This window comes from Seriola aureovittata, chromosome 11, assembly GCF_021018895.1.
Source record: "Seriola aureovittata isolate HTS-2021-v1 ecotype China chromosome 11, ASM2101889v1, whole genome shotgun sequence".
Taxonomy (NCBI): Eukaryota; Metazoa; Chordata; class Actinopteri; order Carangiformes; family Carangidae; genus Seriola; species Seriola aureovittata.
The window spans coordinates 2,393,877-2,417,432 of record NC_079374.1 but is presented as its reverse complement, the minus strand read 5'-3'; the positions used below and the strand labels follow the sequence as shown (position 1 = coordinate 2,417,432).

The 23,556-nt window shown below is 44.6% G+C and overlaps 1 protein-coding gene across 2 annotated transcripts in view; it reads right to left on the bottom strand.

Annotated features, from left to right (window-relative positions):
• Nucleotides 1–14,247, bottom strand: part of htr2aa (5-hydroxytryptamine (serotonin) receptor 2A, genome duplicate a) — a 43,933-nt gene extending 29,686 nt beyond the window's left edge. Inside the window, exons 1-2 of one of the 2 annotated variants that reach the window (XM_056390203.1) lie at nt 13,538–14,247; nt 12,129–13,147 (exon numbers count right to left, since the gene is read on the bottom strand). In XM_056390203.1, coding sequence (XP_056246178.1) covers nt 12,129–12,594 — 466 coding nt within the window. In that variant the 5' untranslated portion in view covers nt 12,595–13,147; nt 13,538–14,247. Of the gene's footprint in view, nt 1–12,128 lie in introns of both variants that reach the window. The other variant, XM_056390202.1, reaches the window with a different exon arrangement.
• Between the last annotated feature and the right edge of the window lie 9,309 nt (nt 14,248–23,556).

The window sequence follows — 23,556 nt, the reverse complement described above, 5'->3', positions numbered from 1 at the left end:
CAGATCAGAGCAGAAACAGAAAAGAGTTGGAAGTAAACATCGAACACTTAATTAGCCGGGAGAGAAGCTGCTTTGCACATGAAAAGCTTCGGCAGTGAACACACAGCGAGATCAGACAGAGCACACATGTACGCACATAAACACAGATACATGTAAACAAGACAGTGAACATCTGTTCCATTAGACTGAAATCTAAAGACTGAGATTCATATTTGGAGAGATGAAGGTTTCCCAGCATTCACACAGTCACACGTGTGAAGCCTGAGGACAGATCCAACATACTGCCCAGGTTTTCTTCTTCTGTCCCCCCTCTGACCCAGTCAGGTTTAAAGTCCATCCATCCATTTTCCATAGTTTAACCAGGTGTAGTTCACAGTGGCAGCAGGATAAGCTGCTCCCTCTGCGGCGTCCCGAGGCCAAATGGGAAATATAATCCCTCCTGCATGTTCTCCGTCCACACAGACGTGTCCAGAATACATGGAGACGGAGGCGTCCAGGACTTCTGTTCATCCTGGCACCTCATTTGTCCTTTAAGGAGTCTCAGTCAGTTTTAGTCATATTAAAGTCATTTGATTAATGAAGCTGATTCGAATAAAAGAGTATAAACATGTTCAGTCTCGCTCTGCTGTGCGGGTGCATGATTTAAAACAGAAGAAGAAGAAGAAGAAGAAGGGGAAGTCGACAGAACTGCCAGGAATCACGGGGATTACATCTCTGCGTTTGTTTTTACTCCTTTTTAAAATGAGGGATTTAAATGTGGTTTTACACTGATGCTTCGCTCTGGAGAAGAAAGAGGAGACGAGGATAAAGAGATCACAGGATTCACAACTTCATCATATGTTGAACTTTAGCAGCAGATGTTTCTTTAATGCATTTTTCAAACATAGCCAGAGTTCTTTAATCGTTACATGTGGCGCGCCGAAGGCAAACAGCTCCGTCCTCTTTCACTGGAATCGTTTGTTTGTTTCCTTCTGGTTTGGTTTATTTCTCTTTACTTTTTCTTCAGTGGGACAAAGATCTTAACAAAAGCACTTCTCCAAAACAGAGACGCACACAGACACAGTGAGACGCGACTAGAAGAATTAAAGTAAAAGAAATATGTTTTTACTTGTTGGAAATAGAGTCATGAGTCACTCGCTGCGTCTCTCCTCAGAGGCTCCGTCACTGTCAACAACAATAATAAAACACTGTGCAACCTGTAATAAGCCCACAGCATGTGTGCATGAACACTTCTAAAGAAATTATATAAGCTCCGAATACACTTTAAAAACATTACATGAGTTCAAGGCTTTATGCAGCACGTTCTGTATTTAATTAATTAACTTATTAATGACGACAATTAAACAGGAAACAAATATTATGATCTCAGCTTTCAGGCAAATATACAACGCAAGCACAGCTGCTGAGTTCATCACTGAAAATCAGAGGTGCACCATCAGGAGAGGCGTTCAGGGGAGATATAGTCTGCAAGTGAGGCGTTCAGGGGAGATATAGTCTGCATGTGAGGCGTTCAGGGGAGATATAGTCTGCATGTGAGGCGTTCAGGGGAGATATAGTCTGCATGTGAGGCGTTCAGGGGAGATATAGTCTGCAAGTGAGGCGTTCAGGGGAGATATAGTCTGCACGTGAGGCGTTCAAGGAACATCTAGTCTGCATGTGAGGCGTTCAAGGAGCATCTAGTCTGCATGTGAGGCGTTCAAGGAACATATAAAGTGTAGCTGCGACTGATAACCTATATGTGAGGCGTTCAGGGGAGATCTAGTCTGCGTGTGAGTTGTTCAAGGAACATTTGGTCTACATGTGAGGCGTTCAGGAAACGTGTCAATTGTAGCATCTACTGATATCCTGCATGTGAGGTGTTCAAGAAACATGTAATTTGTAGCTGCTACTAATAGCAGGGGGGATGGCTGTGATTAAAATAAAGATGATATTATTGGAACAGAAGAGAAGTGAAGTAAGAACATGGCCGTGTGACTGCAGCAGCATTAAACACACACACACACACACACACACACACACACACACACAGGTGATTAAACAGCGTTTAGACGGCTGCAGTTTCGAGGACGTATGAGATGAGCTTGTGTCTGCAGTGGACTTGGACAGGAAAGTGAGTTTTCTCCCCTGAGACCGAAGCAAATGTGCTGGATCCAAGTTACAGCGCGCCAAAGCAGTGTGTCATCATAAGCCCTAATTATTCAACGTTAATTATACACTGCTCTCAGGAATCAGGAGAAAAGTTTGCCCGAGTGAACAAGCCACAACTATCAAAAGCCAGATATGAGAACGTTTTTATTCCACTACTGTCTTTACAATGTCAGACTAAAGGGACAGTTCACCCCCCCCATCCCCCCGCCCCCCCACGCCCCGCTCTTATTTTGACATTTTCCTTCCACATCTCGACCTTCTGCCCTGTTGTCTCACATCTGGCCAGCAGAGCCTGATAACAGCTCTGCCCTTTAGTTTGCATCTGTTTCATTTTGTTCTGTCTGGTCATGCAAGAGGAGGAGGAGGAGGAGGAGGACGAGGAGGAAGGCTGCCTCTACTCGTTTTTGTTCAGGCTGCTTTGTGCGACGCTCAAAAGGAGGAAAAATCTCCTCCATCTCCTGCAGTTGAGCACAAACTGGCTATTTTTCTCTTTTCTCCCTCTGCCCACATCCCTTCTTCATCCTCTTCTTCTATCAGGAGAGGAATTAGAGGTTATTTTGCTCGGGGCGGTCAACTGCCTCATCAAGGCGACCAAGAAGAAGAAGAAGAAGAAGAAGAAGCAGCAGCGTCTGAGGAGTCGGTCACTGTTGTTACACCCAGTTACACCCGCCCGACTCCTCAGGGTGAAGTGGGAGCTCAGATTATGGAGACCTGAGTCCAGAGCCCGTCAGCTCGTCTTTATCTGCGATGAAAACAGACTCCAGAGCGACACGACGGCCATGTTTGATCTATTTAACCTCCTCTGCCTCTGTCGTCTGTTTGATGTCACTTCATCTCTGATGTTGATTCATCCGTTCCTTAATCATTTCATCATGTAATCACTTTATAGAAAACCGCCATGTTGCCCGCGGGGGACAGGAGAGGGACATGAGCCATCTGTCAGTCCAACACCATCCAGAGTCAGCCCCCCCCCCCGGATATTATATTAGCTTGAACAGAAGATGTTATTTTTCTCTATAAATGATGTTTGGAAAAGTCTGGATCGTCTTAATATTCAAGTTCACAATATCAGATATTTAGTTCTTGAACAGAGAAAGTACCAGAGTTGCATTATGGGTTGTTTGTAGCCTTAATGTTGTCACAGTCAACAGCGCTGGGTTCGTCCAGTTGAAGGACGCCGTCTATAGACCACCGAGGTCGATTCGAAATGAGACGCTCTGGTTTACGGAGCATTTTTCGTTTTGCGTCACCACCTGTTCCCGCCCTTACTGTTGCGTTACAAAGCACAGGTCCTGTCACCTAGCAACCAGGGACAACACAAAACTAAAACTTGAGGTTTTAAGACCCTTGTTTTTTTTCTGTTGTTGTTGAACTGAGCTGAAACACATCATTTGCATTTAAAAGTGCGATGCTCAGGTTCTCTGTTGGCGCGTTATTTGCTGCCATGATATTTCCATTAATGCCGTGCAATGAATCTTGGGACAGGTTGGGCCGTGAAGGATCCACCGACTGGAGCCTTTCGTTGCCCAGGAAAAGAGAGCTGTCTTTGAAGGAGCCTTTGAAATGGGACAGGTCGTTTCGGTTAATGACCACGCCCCCACGACTCACTAGTGATTTGAGACCTTATAAGTTGAGTTATCCTCAATAAACTCTCTCTGTTCCGCTCCTGAATGAGTCGGCCACAGCGCTGCCACGGAGGAAATGAATTTCATGAGTGAAAACGACGTTACTCTCCTCTCTTCTGTCACACACGATGAGTTCACAAACAACCTGAAGGTTGAACTTCACTCCCTCGCTTCTCTGCTGCCGGTGAACTGAGCTCGGGCTGCGGAGGCCTGCAGCAGGTCTCTGGACAGGTTTGTTCAGGACCGAGACATTTTTAGCGATAAGGCCTGTTTGTGTGTGTGTGTGTGTGTGTGTGAGTGTGTGTGTGTAGATCCCAGCTGTTCTTGCAGGGCGTGTGGTTCCTGTTTCAGTCAGCGCCACAGAGCCCGAGGAGGTGAAAGAACAAACAGCTCTGCTGTAATGACTTCTGCTCTGTTTTCATCTGTTTCTTAATGAGGCCCTTCACTGCATGAATCACTCACTTTACTGAAGAGTAAAACAATGAACCTGGAAAACTACAGAAATGTAATCAGAGAAGAAGGAGGGAGAACAGAGAAGAAGGAAAAACTTCAGCCACAAGTGTTCCCTGAACGCCTCAGTGAGGTTTACTGTCGTCTGAAATCACTTCAGGATCACATCAAACAAAGTTCACTGATTGTGCTTCGTCTGAACAGCGATTTTTCTTCTTTTTGCTTTTCACCCAGATTTCTCCCGCCGCTCTGGGATTCAGACTCCGCCGCTGCACCTCCCACTTCAGATCCTGCTCCCAGAACCAAATCCTGAGCAAATCCCCTCCCTTCATCCAGCTGCTCCACTTTACGCTCTGTGGCGAAGCTCCCTCCTGTTGCACGAGACGCAGGAGAACCGTCACCATTCTGTATTTGGTCGTATTTCCTCCGGTGACATCACCGAGCTCCAGTGTAAAGGTCGACCGTTCGTGGGGCGGTGGAGAGAAAACCGTCACCTGTGCTGTAACAGCCTCCGCTCTTCAGCCTCCATCTTTAACAGGCCTGGGTTTGTGCACAGAGACACTGTCTAAAATATCACCAAACAATTAATCAATAATTAATCAGTACATTCATTTATTGATTGCGGGGCTGTTGGGTTAGATGACGTTTGTTTTAGCCGTGAGGTGAAACTGACCAATAACCCTCTGTGTCTCCTGCAACAGCTACTGCGGCGGGCGTACCAGGCGTTGGTTGTCATGGTTACAATAATAACCACGCGGATTGTACTGACCATAGTATACCTACCTTTGTCGCCACTGGTTACTATAATAACCGTCACGCCTCCGTTAGCGTTAGGAAGAGATCGTGATTTGGGTTAAAATAACATTAGGTGATCTCTGTTGTCATGGTTACAATAACGACTGCTGGTTTCACATGGGAATCGAACACGCCGCTCTCCTGTGTCACGTTCATCCATCCACCACCACCTCGTCCTCCTGACGTAATTGACGACCACTAGATGTCGCCTAGCAACAAAACGTAACTATGATGTCATAACAACCTGCTGCACAGACGACCTGTGGGACGGTTTCAAAAGACTCAGGTGTTGTAGCTGTTTTATTTCTGCCTCTGTGTATTTTTATATTTCTATTTTCTTTTAGTTTTATTTTCTACAAATAAAGATTTTCTTCAGGTCACAGACGGTGGGAGTTACAGGAGGACTGCGTCTTTGTTGTCTCGGAGATGTGTGAAGTTGGAAGGATTTACCGCCTCCTTAGCAACCGCTTCCTCATCAAGGTGAATCGATCTGCATCGTTTAACTCCAGAGCAATATGTCAATATATATAGATCAGACTCAAGTGTACTGGCATGCGGGGGAAAAGAGAAAGTCCAAAGAAGACGACGTCACAGTCACTTAAAAACAGATGAGGAGAGTAAATGGAGAACAGATTTCTTGTTTTTGGCTTTAGAGAGATCATTTGTTTGTGAATAACATAAAAAAGGATTTAACGGGAGGACGTGAAGGAAGTGGATTTAAGTCGCGGATGCATCACAGAGGAATCCGCAGAAGAAACAAAGACTAATCTGTTAAGTAAATCTCCTCCTGCACAGCTGCATGTCCAAAGAAAGAGGACAAAACCCGAGGGCTTTGAAACAGGAGCGTTTGTTTTTGTTGTGTCATACGCCCTCTGAGAGGAGGAGGAGGAGGAGGAGGAGGAGCAGTGATGGAGGATGGATGGATGGATGGCTGGTGGGGTTAAAGTCTTCAAAGTAAGAGGGAGGAAGGACACTAACCGGCCGACAGACATCAGAACCTCAGAGGGGGGAGAGGGGGGAGAGGCGGGAGGATCTGAACCCAAAATTCACAGAAAATCAATACGACATGAAGCTTCTGTGCCTCAGAGGCTGAAGGACTGAAGGACTGAAGCAGAGCTGGCAGACCGAGGACTCGGCAAGCGTCCACTGGAAGACTCTGTTCCCATAGGTCCTCTGTTTTTCACTGTTGCCTCTAGTGAAGGCGCTGATTACTGAGCAACTGAATTACAAAAGCCCCGTCCTGAGTGGAACTGGGGGTGGGGGTGGGGGTGGGGGTGGGGGGGGGGGCAAACTGCTCCCATTGAGGAGGCTGATTCAGTAAAGAGGAAGTAAGAGAAGCAGAATCTCCCGCTCTGGGTTCACTCAGTCCCTGCAGTCGTCTATTTATTTCACACTGGCAGCAGTAATCTGACGGCAGAGCAAGACACAGAAAATAGGATTGAAGAATTAAGACTAAGAATAATTAAGAACACGATAATCCCTTTTTTAAAGGGCTAAGAATAACATGATCGGAGCATCTAGATCGTTCGCCGCAGTGATCAGATCACATGTGCATAATCGCAGAGGTCCCCAGTCGCACTCAAACCAGCACTGACTGATGTTTTCCCTTTAACACAGAAAAACCAGAAGCTTGATCTCTGGTTCCCGTAGAGATTCTTCTAGACAAATGATGTGGATGTATCTATGTGTCCTAATTCTACAACAATATTAGCATTAATTATTATTATTCATTATAATAATGATGGATGAGAATGTGCTGAGCAGCTCAGAGGCTTCTGGCAGCTGCCGGAGACTCTTAAGGTGGAATGTTTTCTTGAGTGTTACTTGATGCTTGATTGACATTTGGAAATCAATCGATACACCTTAAATGTCAATATGACAACTCTGACCGTTTCATTTGTTTTTATCGGCTCTCTTCATGACGGACTCTTTAGTGATGATCGGATCTCCAAGCGTTTTAAATGGATTACATGAACTGTAGATATTTTATTTCATCGGGAGAATAAAAACAGAGTGGAGCGTCGTTCCGGCAGCTCTACATCTTTGCTTCTGTTGCAGCGTTACAAAACTATTTAACCCTTCATGGTGCAGAGCATCAGGGGAATCGCCTCACACGGTCTTTAACAGTGATGTTTGTTGGTAAATGTGAGACGTTCATGTCGCACAGCGTCACAACACGCATCAACACCAGAAACAAGGAAGTGAGTTTGGTGACGTACATCAAGGTTTTGCGGAGGGAGTGGTCCGATTGGTTCAACTCGAGGGAAAAATTGTGGTTATTGGACAAAAAATGTGAAGAGATTGGTTGAATTTGCGTTAATTGTTCCAACATTGCCACTTTCTGGAGGGACGGAGTTCCCTGTTTAATATTCAAGTTTGCCAATTAACTAAGTTTCTCTGAAGGATTCTGTCAGTTCTTTGGATCCAAACATTTTCACACTGCAGTAACTTTACACAGATTATTTCTGCCGCTCTGATTTGCCAGTAAGTGCCACAAATGTGATAAATTGCCAGAATCATCTCAACATTACCAGCTAAATCTGCCGTATGGTGACGAGGTCAGAGTCTAACTCACCTTAAAACGAGATTTCAAAGTGCCGTCAATCTCCTTGGGGAAAATGAACGTCTCTGCATTTTCTTCAAAGAAATGTCCAAAATTATGCAGGAGCCATCTGTTAAAAGACGCAATGACCATCATTTTCTATATATATATTTTTTGATGATAGATAATTAAATCAAGGCCCTTAACTTTACAACTTCAACTATCATGGGTGCAAGTTCCAGTCATGTGAAACCCTTCAGTTATTCAAGCTGTTGGAAGCGCTGAGAGCAGCGTCAGGAGGATCGTGCGAGGTGAGGAAGCGCCTCAGTCTGTCGAGTTTATTATGACAGCTCATCTCCGGAGGATGGAAGAAGAAAACAAGGCGCAGACGAGGAGACACACAATTAAAACTTCACAGCGAGGAAAAAGGTTATTTGCCTTTCATGTATAATAGACATGAAACAAGCTCCGTCCACAGTGTCCACGCAGCCCCGCTGACGACTTAATCCCAAATTTCCCAGGACACTCGATATATTTGTTTTAGCCTAATAGATTTGTTAAAGTCGAACAGGATTTCCAAATCATTACTGGGGCTCCCGCCAAAGTGGGCAGACAGGACAAACACATCATCCACAACCTTTCATCGTTTGGCCGGTAAACTGATAAATATCTGCTGTGTGGGAAACAGCAACTCAGCTCAGATATATGACGACACATCTACAGGGAAAAGAGAATCACCCTGGAAGCTTCAGCAAAAAAATGACACTCATTATGAAGTGATGAAAAACTCATAGCTGGTGTCTGTGGTCCTTGTTGGACAAGATGTGTTCAAGCTTCTACAGCCATGCTAGCAGCTCCGTGAGGGGCTTCATGATAATGCTAACATGCTGATGTTTAGCAGGTATTAGCGTGTTGTTAGCATCAAATACAAAGAACACCTGAAGTTTTCCATCCAAAAGATTTTGTGAAATTTCGGTCTGGAACAAAGTGAATCGTGTCTCCTGTTGTTTCTACTAAAACTACGGGAAACAGGATTTAAAGTTCAGCCAATCAGAAGAGAGGAGGCTCTGAGCCTCTCCTCTGATTGGCTGACTGTTTTCTGACTGATCCAATATAAATATAGCAGATTTCAGGTAAAAACACTCAGAGAAACCAAATCCTGCAAGGTTTGGATGGTGGGTCCAGGTGGGCGGGGCTTGGTGACTGCTTTGTTGTGACATCACAAAGTTCCAGAAGTCCTGACGGCTGGTTTTAAGGCTCAGTTTCTGAATACAGGCTGTGTGCATTTCTCTGTGGACTGAGGCTTTGATACTTTCACAGTATTAATATAGAAGCTAGAGCTGATCTATAATCACACTACACATGGACAGAGACCTGCAGAATGGATGCAGCTTTAATGGGTTTTAGTCCAGGTGTCCTGCAGCCATTTTTCTAGAAGATAAATGGTCCATCGGAGACGCCTCACTAATGAATTAAAAAGATAAAAAGACAAAGTGTTGTGCTGGAGGAGGATTTATCGCAACCTGGCAACCTAAAGGTTGTTATTATTAATGGAGTAGAACTTTTCTAGAAAGCATTAGTAAATATTTCATCAGTATCAGTTGCTTGTCTTACTGTTGGTTCAACACAATCCATCATAGTTATAATATTATCGTGTCATTAATCATCTCACCCAGTCTCATGTATAACAACAGTGATCACCTGTGACCTCATTAATGACCCCATTGATAATCCAATCTTCACAAACACAAAACTAATCCACGACCTCATTAATAACCAGCCACAGCCCCGTTTCTCCATCTCACCCGTGATCTTCTCTTTTGCTTCAATAATAACCCCGTCCACCCTTCGCCCCGACCCCCCTCTCTGTGATATCATTGTTCTGCCCTCTCCCAGTCGCCGAATGAATCAGTGTAACAACAACCAGGAAGTAATTGCAGCGTGTGTTTATGTTTGGCGCCGGTGCCGCTAATGAGTTCTTTTGTCTCCTCATTAAAGACGGGGGGAAGGCGAGTCATAAGCGCTGGGGGTCGTTCTTTTCGGAGGCGCTCTTCCTTGCTGACTAATTTACCGCGCTCGTCCTCATGCAAATGAATTTGCTACTTACGGCTTAAAGCTTCTTATGAGAGCAGCGGCGCGTGGCATTTACAGAGACACAGAGGGAAGCCAGGATCAGCTGGAAATGGGCAACAGTGACGGACGGTGGAAGGTGTGTGTGTGTGACAGGGTTATCAGAGGCTGTGTGTGTGTGTGTGTGTGTGTGTGTGTGTGTGGGGGGGGGGGGCAGTGACAGACAGATAAACAGAGAAAATGAGGGACAGCAGAGGAGGGAGGCGACTTCCTGAAGCTCACAGAGCGAAGCATAAATCAGCAGCCACCTGAATGACAGCGGCGTTCAGATACAGAGCGGAGGGCTGAGCCCCCCCGTATTCATACCTCCAAGATTTATTACCCTGGGGAGGGCGGCGTCAGCTGGTCGAGCCAGGTCCACACTGAAACACTGTCTATCTCAACTTCCGTGAAATTTCATACCGACATTCATGTTCCCCAGAGGACGAGCGCTGCTGGCGATCTCCTGGCTCCTCCCCCTCGCTTCAACACGCGAGGTTCAGACTGAAATATCTTTCCGAATGTTACATGGAGTGACAGACGCTGAAGTTAGTGAAAGTTCTCACTCACTGTGTCCAGCTAAACGTGACTGTTAGCTTGATGTTAGCGTTTAAGTCAAAGCGGAGCAGTTAGCGGAGCCGCGGCTCAGAGGTCGGTGAGTAATCTGGTATTAGAACATAATCAAAGGCTAATTTAAGAAACTGATTGACGAAAATTGATCTGAACATTTTAGTGAAGTAAATATATTATCAGGTTCAATATCAGTTTGTGGAAAGTTAATAAAACTTTAAGATATTCCTTTACTAGTCCCACACTAGGAAAAATAACTGCCACTAACAAATACTTAGAAAGAGAGAATAGAAAATAATAGAATATAAACAATAGAGCAAATAACAACAATAAAGCAAAAAAGCAGCTTATGAGGTATCACCTCTGTTAGCTGAGCGCAAAGCATCTTGGGAGTATCTTACTGAGCTGATGACTCCACCAGGAGAGTTTCACCTCCATCAAAACAGATCAACCAAACCTCATATCGACCTTTAGACTGTGGGAACGCCAGTCGTGTGTGAGTGTGTGTAACAGCGTGTCACACTGTGTGAGATGAGACTTACACAATCTACAACATCAGTGTGAAGCTGTCAGATCGTGGTGAATAGCGGCGCTTCAATGTCAATAGAGAAAGTATAGAGGAGGAGAGACACGTCATCATCCATCTGTGCCGCTCTGATGAACTCCCACAAACCCCTTTTTCATTTCACCTCCACGGTTTTTCCCCCTAAACTTCTTCCAGAAGGGGGCACCTGGGAAATATTGTTCTTTCATTGTTTTATTTCATTCCTAAATCTCTGACACTCTTGACGTTTTCTTCCGCTCACTGTCTTTAGTCTCCAAAGCGGGACACTGGCTGCCGGAGGACGTGTCTCACAGTGAGGACCGGAGATTTCACCACGTTCCTCTCAGGACTGTCAACTCTCAGTCCCGCAGTGTAAAAGCTCCAGGTATGAGGCAGCCGGAGAATTATAGTCAAAACGCTTTAGACATTGCAAAACAAAAAATGGAAAATGTTTCGATAATAAACGACAAAATGAACCTTCATCTAATTTTCTTGTGAAATCATCTTTTTCAGTTTCATGTAGATCTTTTTTAATATAACTCGGAAAATTGAGATTTCCACACAGGTATTTCTTTTTCCCGATTTCCATTTATAATAATCACGTCATTTGTTCCTCTGTTTCTAAATGGAAACGAGCTTTTTCCCCGATTTTGGTTTTCTCATTTCAAAACGGAAATTTGTTGGGCGCCAAGTATGCGGACTGTAAAGGCTGTTGCAGATGTTACAGATGTTACAGACGACGTGTCGAATCTAAATCCGATACCCGAGTGCAAAGGTTCCTCCTTAACTTTCTGAATTCACCTCGTGTAGGTTTAAATAAAGTTTCATCAAATAATAGTAGCGTGACGTGTGAGTGAAGGCAACTTGGAGGTGAAATACACTCCACACACAGGTGGTCCCAACAGGAAGTGCCTGCCCCCGCCCCCCCAACAGGTGAATCCGGCCCTGTTCTATCTCTGTGTAAGATGGAGATGTTTTCCGTCTTTATTTAATTGCTTTCTGTTTTATTTCCACACACAGCGGGCTCCAAAAGTCGGAGATCACGTTTCCAATCAGACGCCGCCTCAGACCTTTTTGGACCCGGCTGAACATTTGCATCGAAGTTAGTTTTAAAGCTGCTGATACAGCAGCTGCATTATTGTCCTGAAGGGCTCCTTTCAGTTCATCCCTGTACAGACGTTCATAAAACACATCACTGTCAACAACCCTCCACACCTCCATCACTGCTGCTCTCCTTCTGTCCTGCAGCTCCGTCACACACTCATGCATCAGACCTGAAGTGCCACAGATCTAAACCACAGAGTCAATTCAATGAAGCCCGATATCAGTGTCGCTCGGTGCTTACCGTAGAGGATGGTCACCATGGAGACCGGCATGACCAGGATGCCCAGGAGCATGTCAGCGACCGCCAGTGACATCAGGAAATAGTTGGTGGCGTTCTGCAGCTTCTTCTCCAGGGAGACCGCCAGGATCACCAGGATGTTGCCCATGACCGTGACGGCGATGACAACTAGGATCAGCAGCGCCGCCCAGTTCTTCTCCGCCGCCATCTCTTGGGGCGGACACTGAGACTCGTAAATCCTGCCGGCCCCCTCCTCGCCGGCGTCACGGAAAGACCAGTTCCCCAGCTGCGCGTCGATGCCATTGCGGAGCGCGTCGTTTCCTTGACACCCCGAGTTTGTCCCGTTATTGACCCGTAGGGCGCTTTCCTCAAGTCCACGTGGAGGCCAGGGGTTGGCCTCCGGAGCGGCGGCGGCGGCTCTGACGACATTAGTGATCAACTCCGACACGTTGCCGCCGCGCAGGTTCATGGCGTCAGCTCGGTGGACGCACAAACGCCTCAGGAGCGCTGCCTGGGAAAACGGGTCAGAGTAAAACAAGAGCGAGGAAAAGTCTGGTCATGGTTGAGTCGCTCTCCCGCTCGGCTGTCCAGGTGAATCACTCGAGTAACGGATCGTAACGCGATACGTCCCATCTCTCGTTCACTCCATCGTCTCGGAAGGAAACCTCTCCGGCCTTGAACTGTCTGTGAGAGGATCAACAGATGATCTTTTCCGCGCGAGGACACAAACTGACACGTTGCTGAATTAGGTGCAACAAAAAGAGCAGCTGTTCAGTCTCAGAGGACGCCGTCACCGTGTGTGCAGCGTCGGACAAAAAACACAACAGGAACAAGTGATCCGGTTTGTCTCCGGGTGAAATATTCCAAACCAAACCTTGGACTGATTTTAACTCACGTCTTCAGTCACTTCAGAAAATAAAAATCAAATTTCATCCTCGAAGTCCGGGATGTTACGGATCATCATCATCATCATCATCTGTCGCTTCAGACAGAGAAACCGTGACCTCCGGTCTTTGAGTTTCCTGATGCAAACACACAAGAACATTCAGCTTCTGTCACTTTGCTGCAGATTGTCACGAGGAGTTCAGAGGTATCGTGTGAAGGTGGGATTCCCCTCTGAACTACATACCTGCACACATGTAACTACGGTGTGTGTGTGTGTGTGTGCGTCTTTCATGGACGTGTGTGAAAACCCTTGTTGTCTTGTCTGAGCTCGTCCCTGCACCTGTGAGAGTGCGACGGCAGCAGATAGAGATGGATGATGAACATGATGATATCTGACATGTGCATGTATGTGTGTGTGTGTGTGTGTGTGTGTGTGTGTTACCCTAACTTTCCCTTCTCTCTTTTTCATTCATTCACACACACACACACACACACACACACACACACACACTCACTCACTCACTCACGTCAGTTTGGTCCAGACTCTTAATAGAAACATTCCTGTGTCCAAAAACAGTGTCAGCCTCCAGAGATCTTTTATACTCCTTTATAATTGTCCCTCCTCCGGTTGCGTAATCCCCGCGGTGGAAACCGTCAGTCACTCTCCAAATCCTCCTTAAAATCACCTCAGGATTCCTTCAGCTCCATAAATCTGCAGTTTATAAAACCTTCATCTTTTCCTCCGGGGGTATTTCCACGTCTCTTACTCTGTGTCACTTTCCCAAAAGAGAGAGAAATTATAAAAAACAGGAGGAGGAAGAAGAAGAAGAAGAAGAAGAGGAGGGAAATCTCTGAAGAGGTTTCATGTGGTGTTCAGGTGTCGGTAAGTTGGTGAGTTTCCTTCAGTGATGATCAGGAGCTGAATGCAGCCTCCCTCTCTCTCTCTGCAGCTTTCTCACTGGGATCCCCTGTGCTCTATCTCTCTCTCTCTCTCTTTACTCAGGGTCTCTCTCCCTCGTACCGTATTGGTTCGCTCTCTCTCTTTAAGCATCTCTCTCTCTCTCCTTTTGCTGAGTCCTGTTCTCTCTGGTTTCTCTCTCTGAACCTTCCTGTGTCTTTGCTGCCTCTCTCTCCCTCCAGTCAAGTTTCCATCCAAAATGTAGGAACAAATCTTGGATCAAATTCTCCAGTGAAAACTCAAAAGATGCAAATCTGACGTTAATGTTTTGTTCTTGTATTAGTGTGAGGAAGGTTCCAGCGTCCTCCTCCTCACTGCTCCGCACAGATCTGATTGTTTTCACCTGATGTTAAAAATATTTCTACGTCGACCCTAACGTCGGCCAACGTCGACATCTTCAGAAAAAACATCTGTAATCAGCCTCTGTCCTCTACCTGCTCAGTCAGAGAGCAGCCGGTGAACACAGTGGAGCATTTAGCAGCTGCGCAGCCAGATGTTTCCCTCAGGAGGTGGTGGAGACCAAACACAGAGCTCAAAGAAAACCATGGGCAACGTCACCCGTCGTCCTCTCTGTAAAACACTCGTACGACCCCGCTGCGTCAGGGAACGCCACGGAATTCCTGCCAAACGCCACAACACGTGAATCACCGCGTGGATCTGTAACACGTAACTACATAAGTTCAACATATAAACTGAATAATTACGTCAGTGTTGTGTTTATTTTTCCCTCTGCTGCCCCCAAGTGGCCAAAAAGAAAAACCCTGTTATTGCAGCTTTAGTCGAGCTCAGCGTTCAGCTCACAGAGGTTCAAATGAACAATTTTGAATTTGAACTCGCAGTTTAAAAAATAAAAGAGCTTCTCTGTTGGTCGCCTCAGAGGGAGTTCATCTGTAGGAGAAAGGATCAAAATCAAAGCGTCGCAGTGGGTTTCAGTCTACACTACCAAAGCGATGTTTAAATTTTCACCACAAACCAACACACTGGCGCTCTCGTGTTAAACGCGCCTCGCTTCACAGCTGCAGCTCGCAGATAAACTGCTGCCGTCTAACTGTATTAATTCTGCAGAACCGAGCTCGGCCTCTGATGCTGAGATAGGAGATCAGAGCGCTGACACGGGGCCCAGGTCTGAGTCCAGACGCTCAGCTGATGGCGGTGCTGTCTCACTGATAATGGCTGCGAGGCGCTGGAGCAGCTCAGATAACTCTGGGCAAACCTCTCTCCTCCTCTGTGTTATAATCGTTTTAGCTTCAGATTTGAGATCAAACCTTTTTTCTTTTTTTTTTTTTGGACACTTCATCAGTCGTGTTCTTTTCTCCAGAAACAGCATCTCCACCACTGATGCTGCCAAACACAGCAGCTCGACTGTTCACTGCTCCGCCGCCCTCATTTTCACAACTTCCTTTATTGGACTTCAACTGATTAAAGGTCAAAGGTCACTGTGACCTCGCAAAACATGTTTTTGGCCACAACTCACGAATTCATTCACCAAATTATGACACAATTGAACCCAAACATTTGTAAGGATAAAATGGGCATTTTATATCCAAAAGGTCAAAGGTCAACTTCCCTGTGACATCATAATGTTCTGCCAAAACACTTCTGGCCTTTATTCAACACTGTAACTCAGGACAGAGAGACTGTGAACACATTTCCTGTAAGTTGGCAGGTTGGCGGAGGGATACAGCCGTGAGGAGGTGATTCTAGTTTCTCTTGTAAGAGAAGAATATTCTCAGTTCTGTTCATTATTTTTATTTATAAACCCACTGTTTGCTGTTTGTTTGCAGTATAAAGGAGACATGTCTTCTTTATCTCCTCTCCCCATCAGCTTCAGTGACACAGAGGTTACACACGAAATCACACAAAGCAGCTTTCATTTTGTTTCCATGGTAATTTGAACATTAATGTACGTAATTGGTTTTTTTTGATCATTATAAATATAAAATCTAAATGACAAAATGTCTCTATGTAGCTGCTGAAGGAACTACACCAGGACCCAGAGTGCACCCTGTGGGTCTCCTCCGCCTCACCCCCCCCCCCCCCCCCCAGTCAGCGGGGTAATTACTGTCTCCCTCGTCCACTCTCCGTGTCTCAGAGTGTCTCTCACTTACCCAGTCTCGTTCAGACGGTCTGTCAGACTCTCTCCACCTCCGTCTCTCTCGCTCTGTTTCCGTTTTCTTATTTGTTTCCTGCCTGTTTGTGTTCGGCAGCAGCAGGAATTAAACCATTAAAGATCCTCTCACAACAACTTGACTCCCGGATCAATCAGCCCAGGCCTCGGCCACAGCTCTGTTTATACAATCTGACACTGGGCATGAAGCTCATTTTCTCCCCAGCTTTATTCACACACATCTGATCTGGGCTGTTTTATATAACAGTCACACCTGCTCCAGGCCTCAGGTATCAGTCACCTGTGAACAGATGGTGAAGAAAAGCAATAAAGCTTCATTTTCTAGGTCCATTACTTTTACATACGAACGAGGAATTCACACATTAAACCTTCAGAGAACCAGCAACTGTCAAACACACGACAAACGAGAGGCCGGGGACACACTCACTGCGTGACGTGTGTGTGACGTGTGCGTGGAGTGTGCGTGGCGTGTGTGTGGTGTGTGTGTGACGTGTGTGTGGCGTGTGTTGGCGTCTCGGCTATTTTTCATGTGACGCGTCTTCCAGCAAAAACAGACAAAGAAAAGACATTCATTTAACCACAACCAGACGAGTTTAAAGCGACACTTTTCACAGACGCTCTTCACAAACTGCTTCACAATCAAATGATGGAAATAAAATCAAAACAATTCAAATAAAAGCAAAAGCAAAACAAGCTGTTGTGTTTAATTTCTCCATGGTAACGGTGCCGACAGACCGTCCTCCAGGTCTGTGAGACTACGGCACGAACTGAATCCAGCTCCACAGAGATCCAGTTAAAAAGCTCCATGGTTGGTTTCCTGTGTTAATGTGACGAAGGTTTCAGCCTCCTCATCATCGCTCCACACGTCTGAGGTTTTCTTCTCTTCTCTGACACCAGTTACGTTTAAATGTTCACGTACGTCAGCGTTTACGCACTAATCTTTTTTATGTTTACACCGAAAATGCAACTAAAAATGGAAAAATGTAATGAAAACTAATAAATATATATATTTATATATAAAACCTGAGCATAGATAACATCAGACAGACTGGACTTCATGGGAATATAGAGGATTATAACTTCAAATAGACGCTGACTGTATATACTGGCAGTCTGGTGTATGGATGGGAAGATCATCATCCAAGAGATTGTAAAAGATAACCATCCAGGACACACACACACACACACACACACACACACACACACACACACACACACACACACACTGACCTGCCTTTGTAGCACTAAAAGAAGCAGGAAAAGATAAGAACAGGGGGATAAAGATAATTTGAGACTTAGCGGCAGATGAGCTGCAGAGATAAACACGGAGTCAGCAGGAGGGAGATAAAGAGGACGAGAGGCTGCGGCGGTTTGTCCGTTATCCTTCACACATAAACAAAATCCTCCAGACGAGGAAACACACACAGTCGTAATGCACTGAAGCTCAGATATCCTTGAGACAGGTGTGTTTACAGGGCGGAGGGCTGAGGCAGGTGAGATAAGGGAAAAGCAGACGTCATGTACGACACCGAAACAAGTTGTTTGTCTGAAGCGTCGCTCTCTCACTGGGATCAGATCTTCAGCATGAACACATGAACTTCTGGGAAACTGAACACTGCGTCTCATGTTTGTTGAAAAGCTGACATTTTGCAGATATTAGTCCCCCCCCACCCCCACTGATATATTGATGTCAGTGTTGTCATTAATATCCTCGTTAGTCCGTTAGTGTCTGAGCCTCTGGGCTCTAAAAGCTGTTGATGAGGTTTTAATAATAGCATGAAAACCGTTGAATTAAAGCTGCTCCATGTTTTTCATTTTCAGCGCAGACTCGTTTAGAACTGGTCAAATTAACGGTGCTACTTAAGGATATTTAGCGGGAACACTGTGGTGATGGTGCTGAGTCAGTCAGACAGTTGTGTTGTTACTGACAGTCACTGTGGCCCTGAGAGCTGGACACACTGCAGCTGATGCTGTAATGTCTGAATCAGATAAACCAAACACACGTACATTTAGCTCTACATGTCTCCATGATATCTGCAGGCACAAAGCATTGAACGACACAGCCAGGTTCATCGCTATGGAAACACTTCCGCTGACGTCTCTGCAGTAAGTTTCTGTATTTGCATGTGTTTTGTCTGTCGCGGTGCGTTGTGTAACATACGTCTTCAAAACGACAGATAGACCTGCAAAACTTTGTGCGTCTGATTGGCTGTTTTCTGCTAGAAAACAGCATTTAAAGCTCCATATTTTCTTCTTCTTCTGTGTTTTATTTGAAGTGTTGATCCATCAGAAGATATATTTGTGGTTTTAAGAACCAAAAACCATCTCAGTGTAGTTTTACATCTCCTCTCTCAGGCTTCTCTCTGCAGCTCTAGTAACAACAGGTCGGTGAGCCAATCAGAAGAGAGGAGGCTCTGAGCCTCTCTTCTGATTGGCTGACTGTTTTCTGAGTGATCCAATAAAAATATAGCAGATTTCAGGTAAAAACACTCAGCGAAACCAAATCCTGCAAGGTTTGGATGGTGGGTCCAGGTGGGCGGGGCTTGGTGACTGCTTTGTTGTGACATCACAAAGTTCCAGAAGTCCTGACGGCTGGTTTTAAGGCTCAGTTTCTGAATACAGGCTGTGTGCATTTCTCTGTGGACTGAGGCTTTGATACTTTCACAGTATTAATATAGAAGCTAGAGCTGATCTATAATCACACTACACATGGACACAGACCTTCTATCTTAATTTCCACAGACCTGTAAAATAACAAGAGGCAACTCCATGATTTAATGAACTACCTTAAACCGTGTTTTTTAAAAATATATAATTAACACTTTCTCCATTTACCTTTTTTAAAAATAAACTTTTAGTTCACAGCCAAACTGCAGCTGATTCTTTAGAAAATGATGAGGAAAGTTTCCAGGAAATAAGCTGGAAAATACAGGACCTGTACTTTAAGCAAATTTACATTAAATTGGAGGGGGGAAAGAAAATCATATTAAAGTGTATTTATATCCACTCCTGTTATGTGAATATTAGGAGCTGGGCATGTTGAGATAAACAGCTGGTGGAGCTGATTCTCCAGTTGCTGCAGAAGAAGATGAAGTCATTAAAAGATTCAGTCAAAGCTCAAATGTACAAAAACAGTATTATAGGCAAGATAAACGTACTGTATATATTCATATATAAACCTTATTGCTGTGAGGCAGGTGCTTAAAGCCCGATAAGGCCTGATAAAGGCCACATCCTCTGGTGCTATCAGCAGGTGAAGTGTGATGAAATAATATTTATTCATCACTCCATCTGAAAAGTTCAACTCCCATGATTCATTTCTTGTAAAAAAGACATCGAACCAAAAACCCACAGACTTGAGGACCGGGTCACAGGAAGTGCTGAAATGCAGCTGATCTCCAGTTCCCTGATTTAGTCCTTTATTCACATCAACAACTGAAGCTTATAAACTTGAACAGGAGCTGAAGTATCTGGATCAAGTGGCTCATGGAAAATCAAACCTGTCAGATTTTTTCAGTGTCAGATTCTTGTTTAATCAACATTTAGATAAATAGAAGAATCAGGACTCAGGACTTTAATCTGGATCCACGTGTGTTCACACAGAGGGACTTTATGAAAAGTGTATTAACATTATTTCCTTCACGCTGCCGCCTCAAGTCTCAGCCAGTTAAAGCTGTCAGTCACCTGAAACCTCAGTGACGGGAACACACTCCTCTGAAGTGTGCTGAACACACACACACACACACACACACACACACACACACACTGTGTACTTTATGTGTGTGTTGGCACACATTTGCTCTGTGTTTGACCAGTTCGTACGTCTCGACCTGACGGAGGTTTGACGGAGGTTTCAGAGCAGTTTTGGTAAAACTGACCCGACGTTTTAATTTGACGTGCTGACGTGTTTTTTTTTTCATTGATACAGTTTCTGTTTTTATTGAAATGTTTTTCCTCTGCTGCTCAATAGGTGCAGTGTTTCTACCGGTTTTAATCACCGTCCAGTTTATTGTAATGAATTCTGCTGAAGGAGGAAACACACAACCTTCTTTACATTATCTGGACTCAGCCTGATTAATACATGGCATACTGTATGTGTGTGTGTGTGTGCATGTGTGTGTGTGTGTGTGTGTGCGCGTGTGTGTGTGTGTGTGTGAGGCAGAGAGCGGCGGAGCAGTATCCATGAGAAACTCACCCACAGAGACTTAAAACTAAGTTTTCTGGCTAATTAAAGTGCAGAAATGTGGCGTCGCTGCCAGTTCATGAGTCATTTGGACAAACTGCAGTAATAATACTTTGTTGGTATTTTAAAGTTCCTCCTGGTTTTCCCAAATAAAAAGTGAAAACAGATGGAAAACTGGGCCTGAAGCTCATCTCCTCTTACTTCCTGGTTGAGTAATCTGGATCGGGCCTTGAGCCCCGCCCACACCTGCTTGCTCCAGGTGGACAGGTGAGAGAGCAGAGAGTACATCAGAACAGTTAGCACAGTTAGCGTCTTTTATTCGTTTATGTTGTACTGTTGCCTGACACAGTGTTAGCGGTTGTGCTAATGATAACTCTCTCTCTCTCTCTCTCTCTCTCTCTGTACTGACATGTTTTCAGGTGTATTAAGCCCCGCCCCCCCCGTCCCCACAAGTTGACAGGATTGGTTCCTCAGGTCTCGGACGTATGAATCTGTTGTTATGAGACTGTCATTGGTTCACTGCAGGTCAAGGTGGAGACACTCACACGTCTTGTATTATATAAAAACATCATATGGACAAAAACCGTATTATCGTCTTTAACTGTTTGTGTGAAACTGTGGCGTTAAAGTTGTAATTAACTTCTTCTTTTAAAGTATATATTTATGTTTTTTTATGTCTTTAATTCTTAAATTGTTTCATTAGTTTAATGTTTTCTAGGTTACACGACCCTAAAAGATGTGATTGAAGTGCTTTGTGAACCTTGCTGATCTTGAACGCAGCCCAGTGTTTGTCCTCGCAGGTGCAGCTGTTTCCCGGCTGACTGAAAGGTCGGTCCTTTAAAAGCTGAGCTGAGTGAAGCTCTGATGAAGAGATGAAGCTCAGCAACTAAAGACCCTAATTAAATTATTAATACTTAAACACCCTGTTTGTCTGCTCGTGTTTATCCAGCTGTTCGTCTTTTGACCCACTCTTTGTTGCGTGTGTCACTTGTTTTCTGTTATTTTTGTGGATGTTTTGTGTTTATTTATTTATTCTAGTTTATTATAGTTAAAGTGTTTCTCCATCAGTACATTAATCCTCATCACGTCCCGCTCATTAAACATGACGTGGCTCCTCCAGCATCATGTGTCTTTGTCACTGATCAGTTCTTTATAAAGTTTTGAGCAGGGAGTTTAATTAAAGCAGAAATAAAATGGAGCAACTGAAGAGAAACACTCGAACTTTTTTATTGTTTCTCTCTGGTCCAGAGTGAAACTGGACTTTGTTTCTCTCCTCCTTCTTTAAACTGCACCATGTTTCATCATTATATTTGAGCCTAGGTGGTTTTATTGGGTGTAATTAGGCCGGCGTATTGATACGGTGTGTGCGTGGCCATTATTGAACCACAGTGAACACTGAATGAAACTTAATAAAGAATCAATGAGAAACGAATTAAAGTGAGTTAAGAATGAAAAGCAGCCTCCAAACAAAGGGGGAACTGTTTCAGTGATTATTCTCCTTTTGACTTTTGGAAATGTGACTCTTCAGTTTTACAAAAGACACAGACTGTGCCGATGTCGTCTGGGGAGTTAGTGAAACTCGGGGGGGGGGGGGGGGGGGCCACAGCGCAGGAGCTTTCCTCACAGACGTTTTCTTTCTGCCCAGAATGACTGAACGTTTGTCTGGAGCTAAACCAACATTTAACATTTAAATGCAATATTTCCCCAACATCAACCATGTTATAGCTGCAGTGCACAGGTGCTGTAAGGAATTGTTTTAACCAAGTCAAGGGGTTTTGCAGATAATGTCCGATATGAAAATCCTTTTATTAGTTAGTCTCACTTTAATTACTCATGTTATCACATGCATGTGTCTAAAGCTCAATTAAATCCAGCAGTAATTAATTAGTAATTAGAAAAAAGTTTCATCTATTCATCTTTTTAAATCCACAGACTGTGTCCGTCAAATTTATTAAGAGGCAGAAAAACTGAGACTCGAGGGTCGTCGGGCTTCACACCGTGTTGAAGTTATTTATCTGCAAAAATCAAAGCGTGATTCTACGTTTTACAGCATCGCTTCACCAAACTCACTTTTATATTTTAATGAATGAATCTGCCGCCGCTTCAGACTGAGCTCATCCACACATCCTGGTCCGTCGCCACAGAACCTGGACGCTTTGATCTCTTTACATCATGTTCATCAACGTCTGAGTTTTAAATGTTTCTCAGTGAAATAAGAAGCTGAGTGTTTCCTCTCTGATCACCAGGAGCAGAACCAGGAAGTACGAATCGAGCCACATTTCAAAATAAAGGGTAATTGGACAAATCCTGACAAACACACACACACACACACACACACACACACACACACACACACACACACACACACACACACAGATAGACTTGCTGAAAGGCTGTGATGCAGAAATCCTTCTTTGTAGCTGCTTCTCTTATGTAACAACTATACGAACATACTGTACACATTTGTGTGGGAGTCAGTCGCCCTCACTTCCCTGCAGGAGCAGCAGCTCACAGCTGTCACACATCTGTCAACCATCTCTCTGCCTCTCATTTAAATCCATACCTGTCGTGTGTTTTGAGCTGAAGTCTCGTCTTGTCCTGCTCACCTGCATCTTCGGAGGTGTGACTGCCGTCCAGCTGTGCACAGATGACAGCTCTGGTCTGTGATCAGTTCTGCACCACAGACTCAAACCTGATGTGTTGATGTGACTCATCCATCTGGCTCTTTGGTTAATAAGAGAAAAGTTATTGTCATGCTGCGTTCAAGATGACGGACTAATACAAAGCTGGATGGTAATGTTGGATAAAAAAGTTGAAAATAACGTTTGTATTTATTTTATACTTGTATGTTTACTTCCTGTAACTTTCCCACAGTTTACTGACTTTGAATTTCTGTTCTTTTCTTACATATAAATCTGTTTCCAGTGTAAAGGTCTGTGTCCATGTGTAGTGTGATTATAGATCAGCTCTAGCTTCTATATTAATACTGTGAAAGTATCAAAGCCTCAGTCCACAGAGAAATGCACACAGCCTGTATTCAGAAACTGAGCCTTAAAACCAGCCGTCAGGACTTCTGGAACTTTGTGATGTCACAACAAAGCAGTCACCAAGCCCCGCCCACCTGGACCCACCATCCAAACCTTGCAGGATTTGGTTTCTCTGAGTGTTTTTACCTGAAATCTGCTATATTTTTATTGGATCACTCAGAAAACAGTCAGCCAATCAGAAGAGAGGCTCAGAGCCTCCTCTCTTCTGATTGGCTCACTGACCTGTTGTT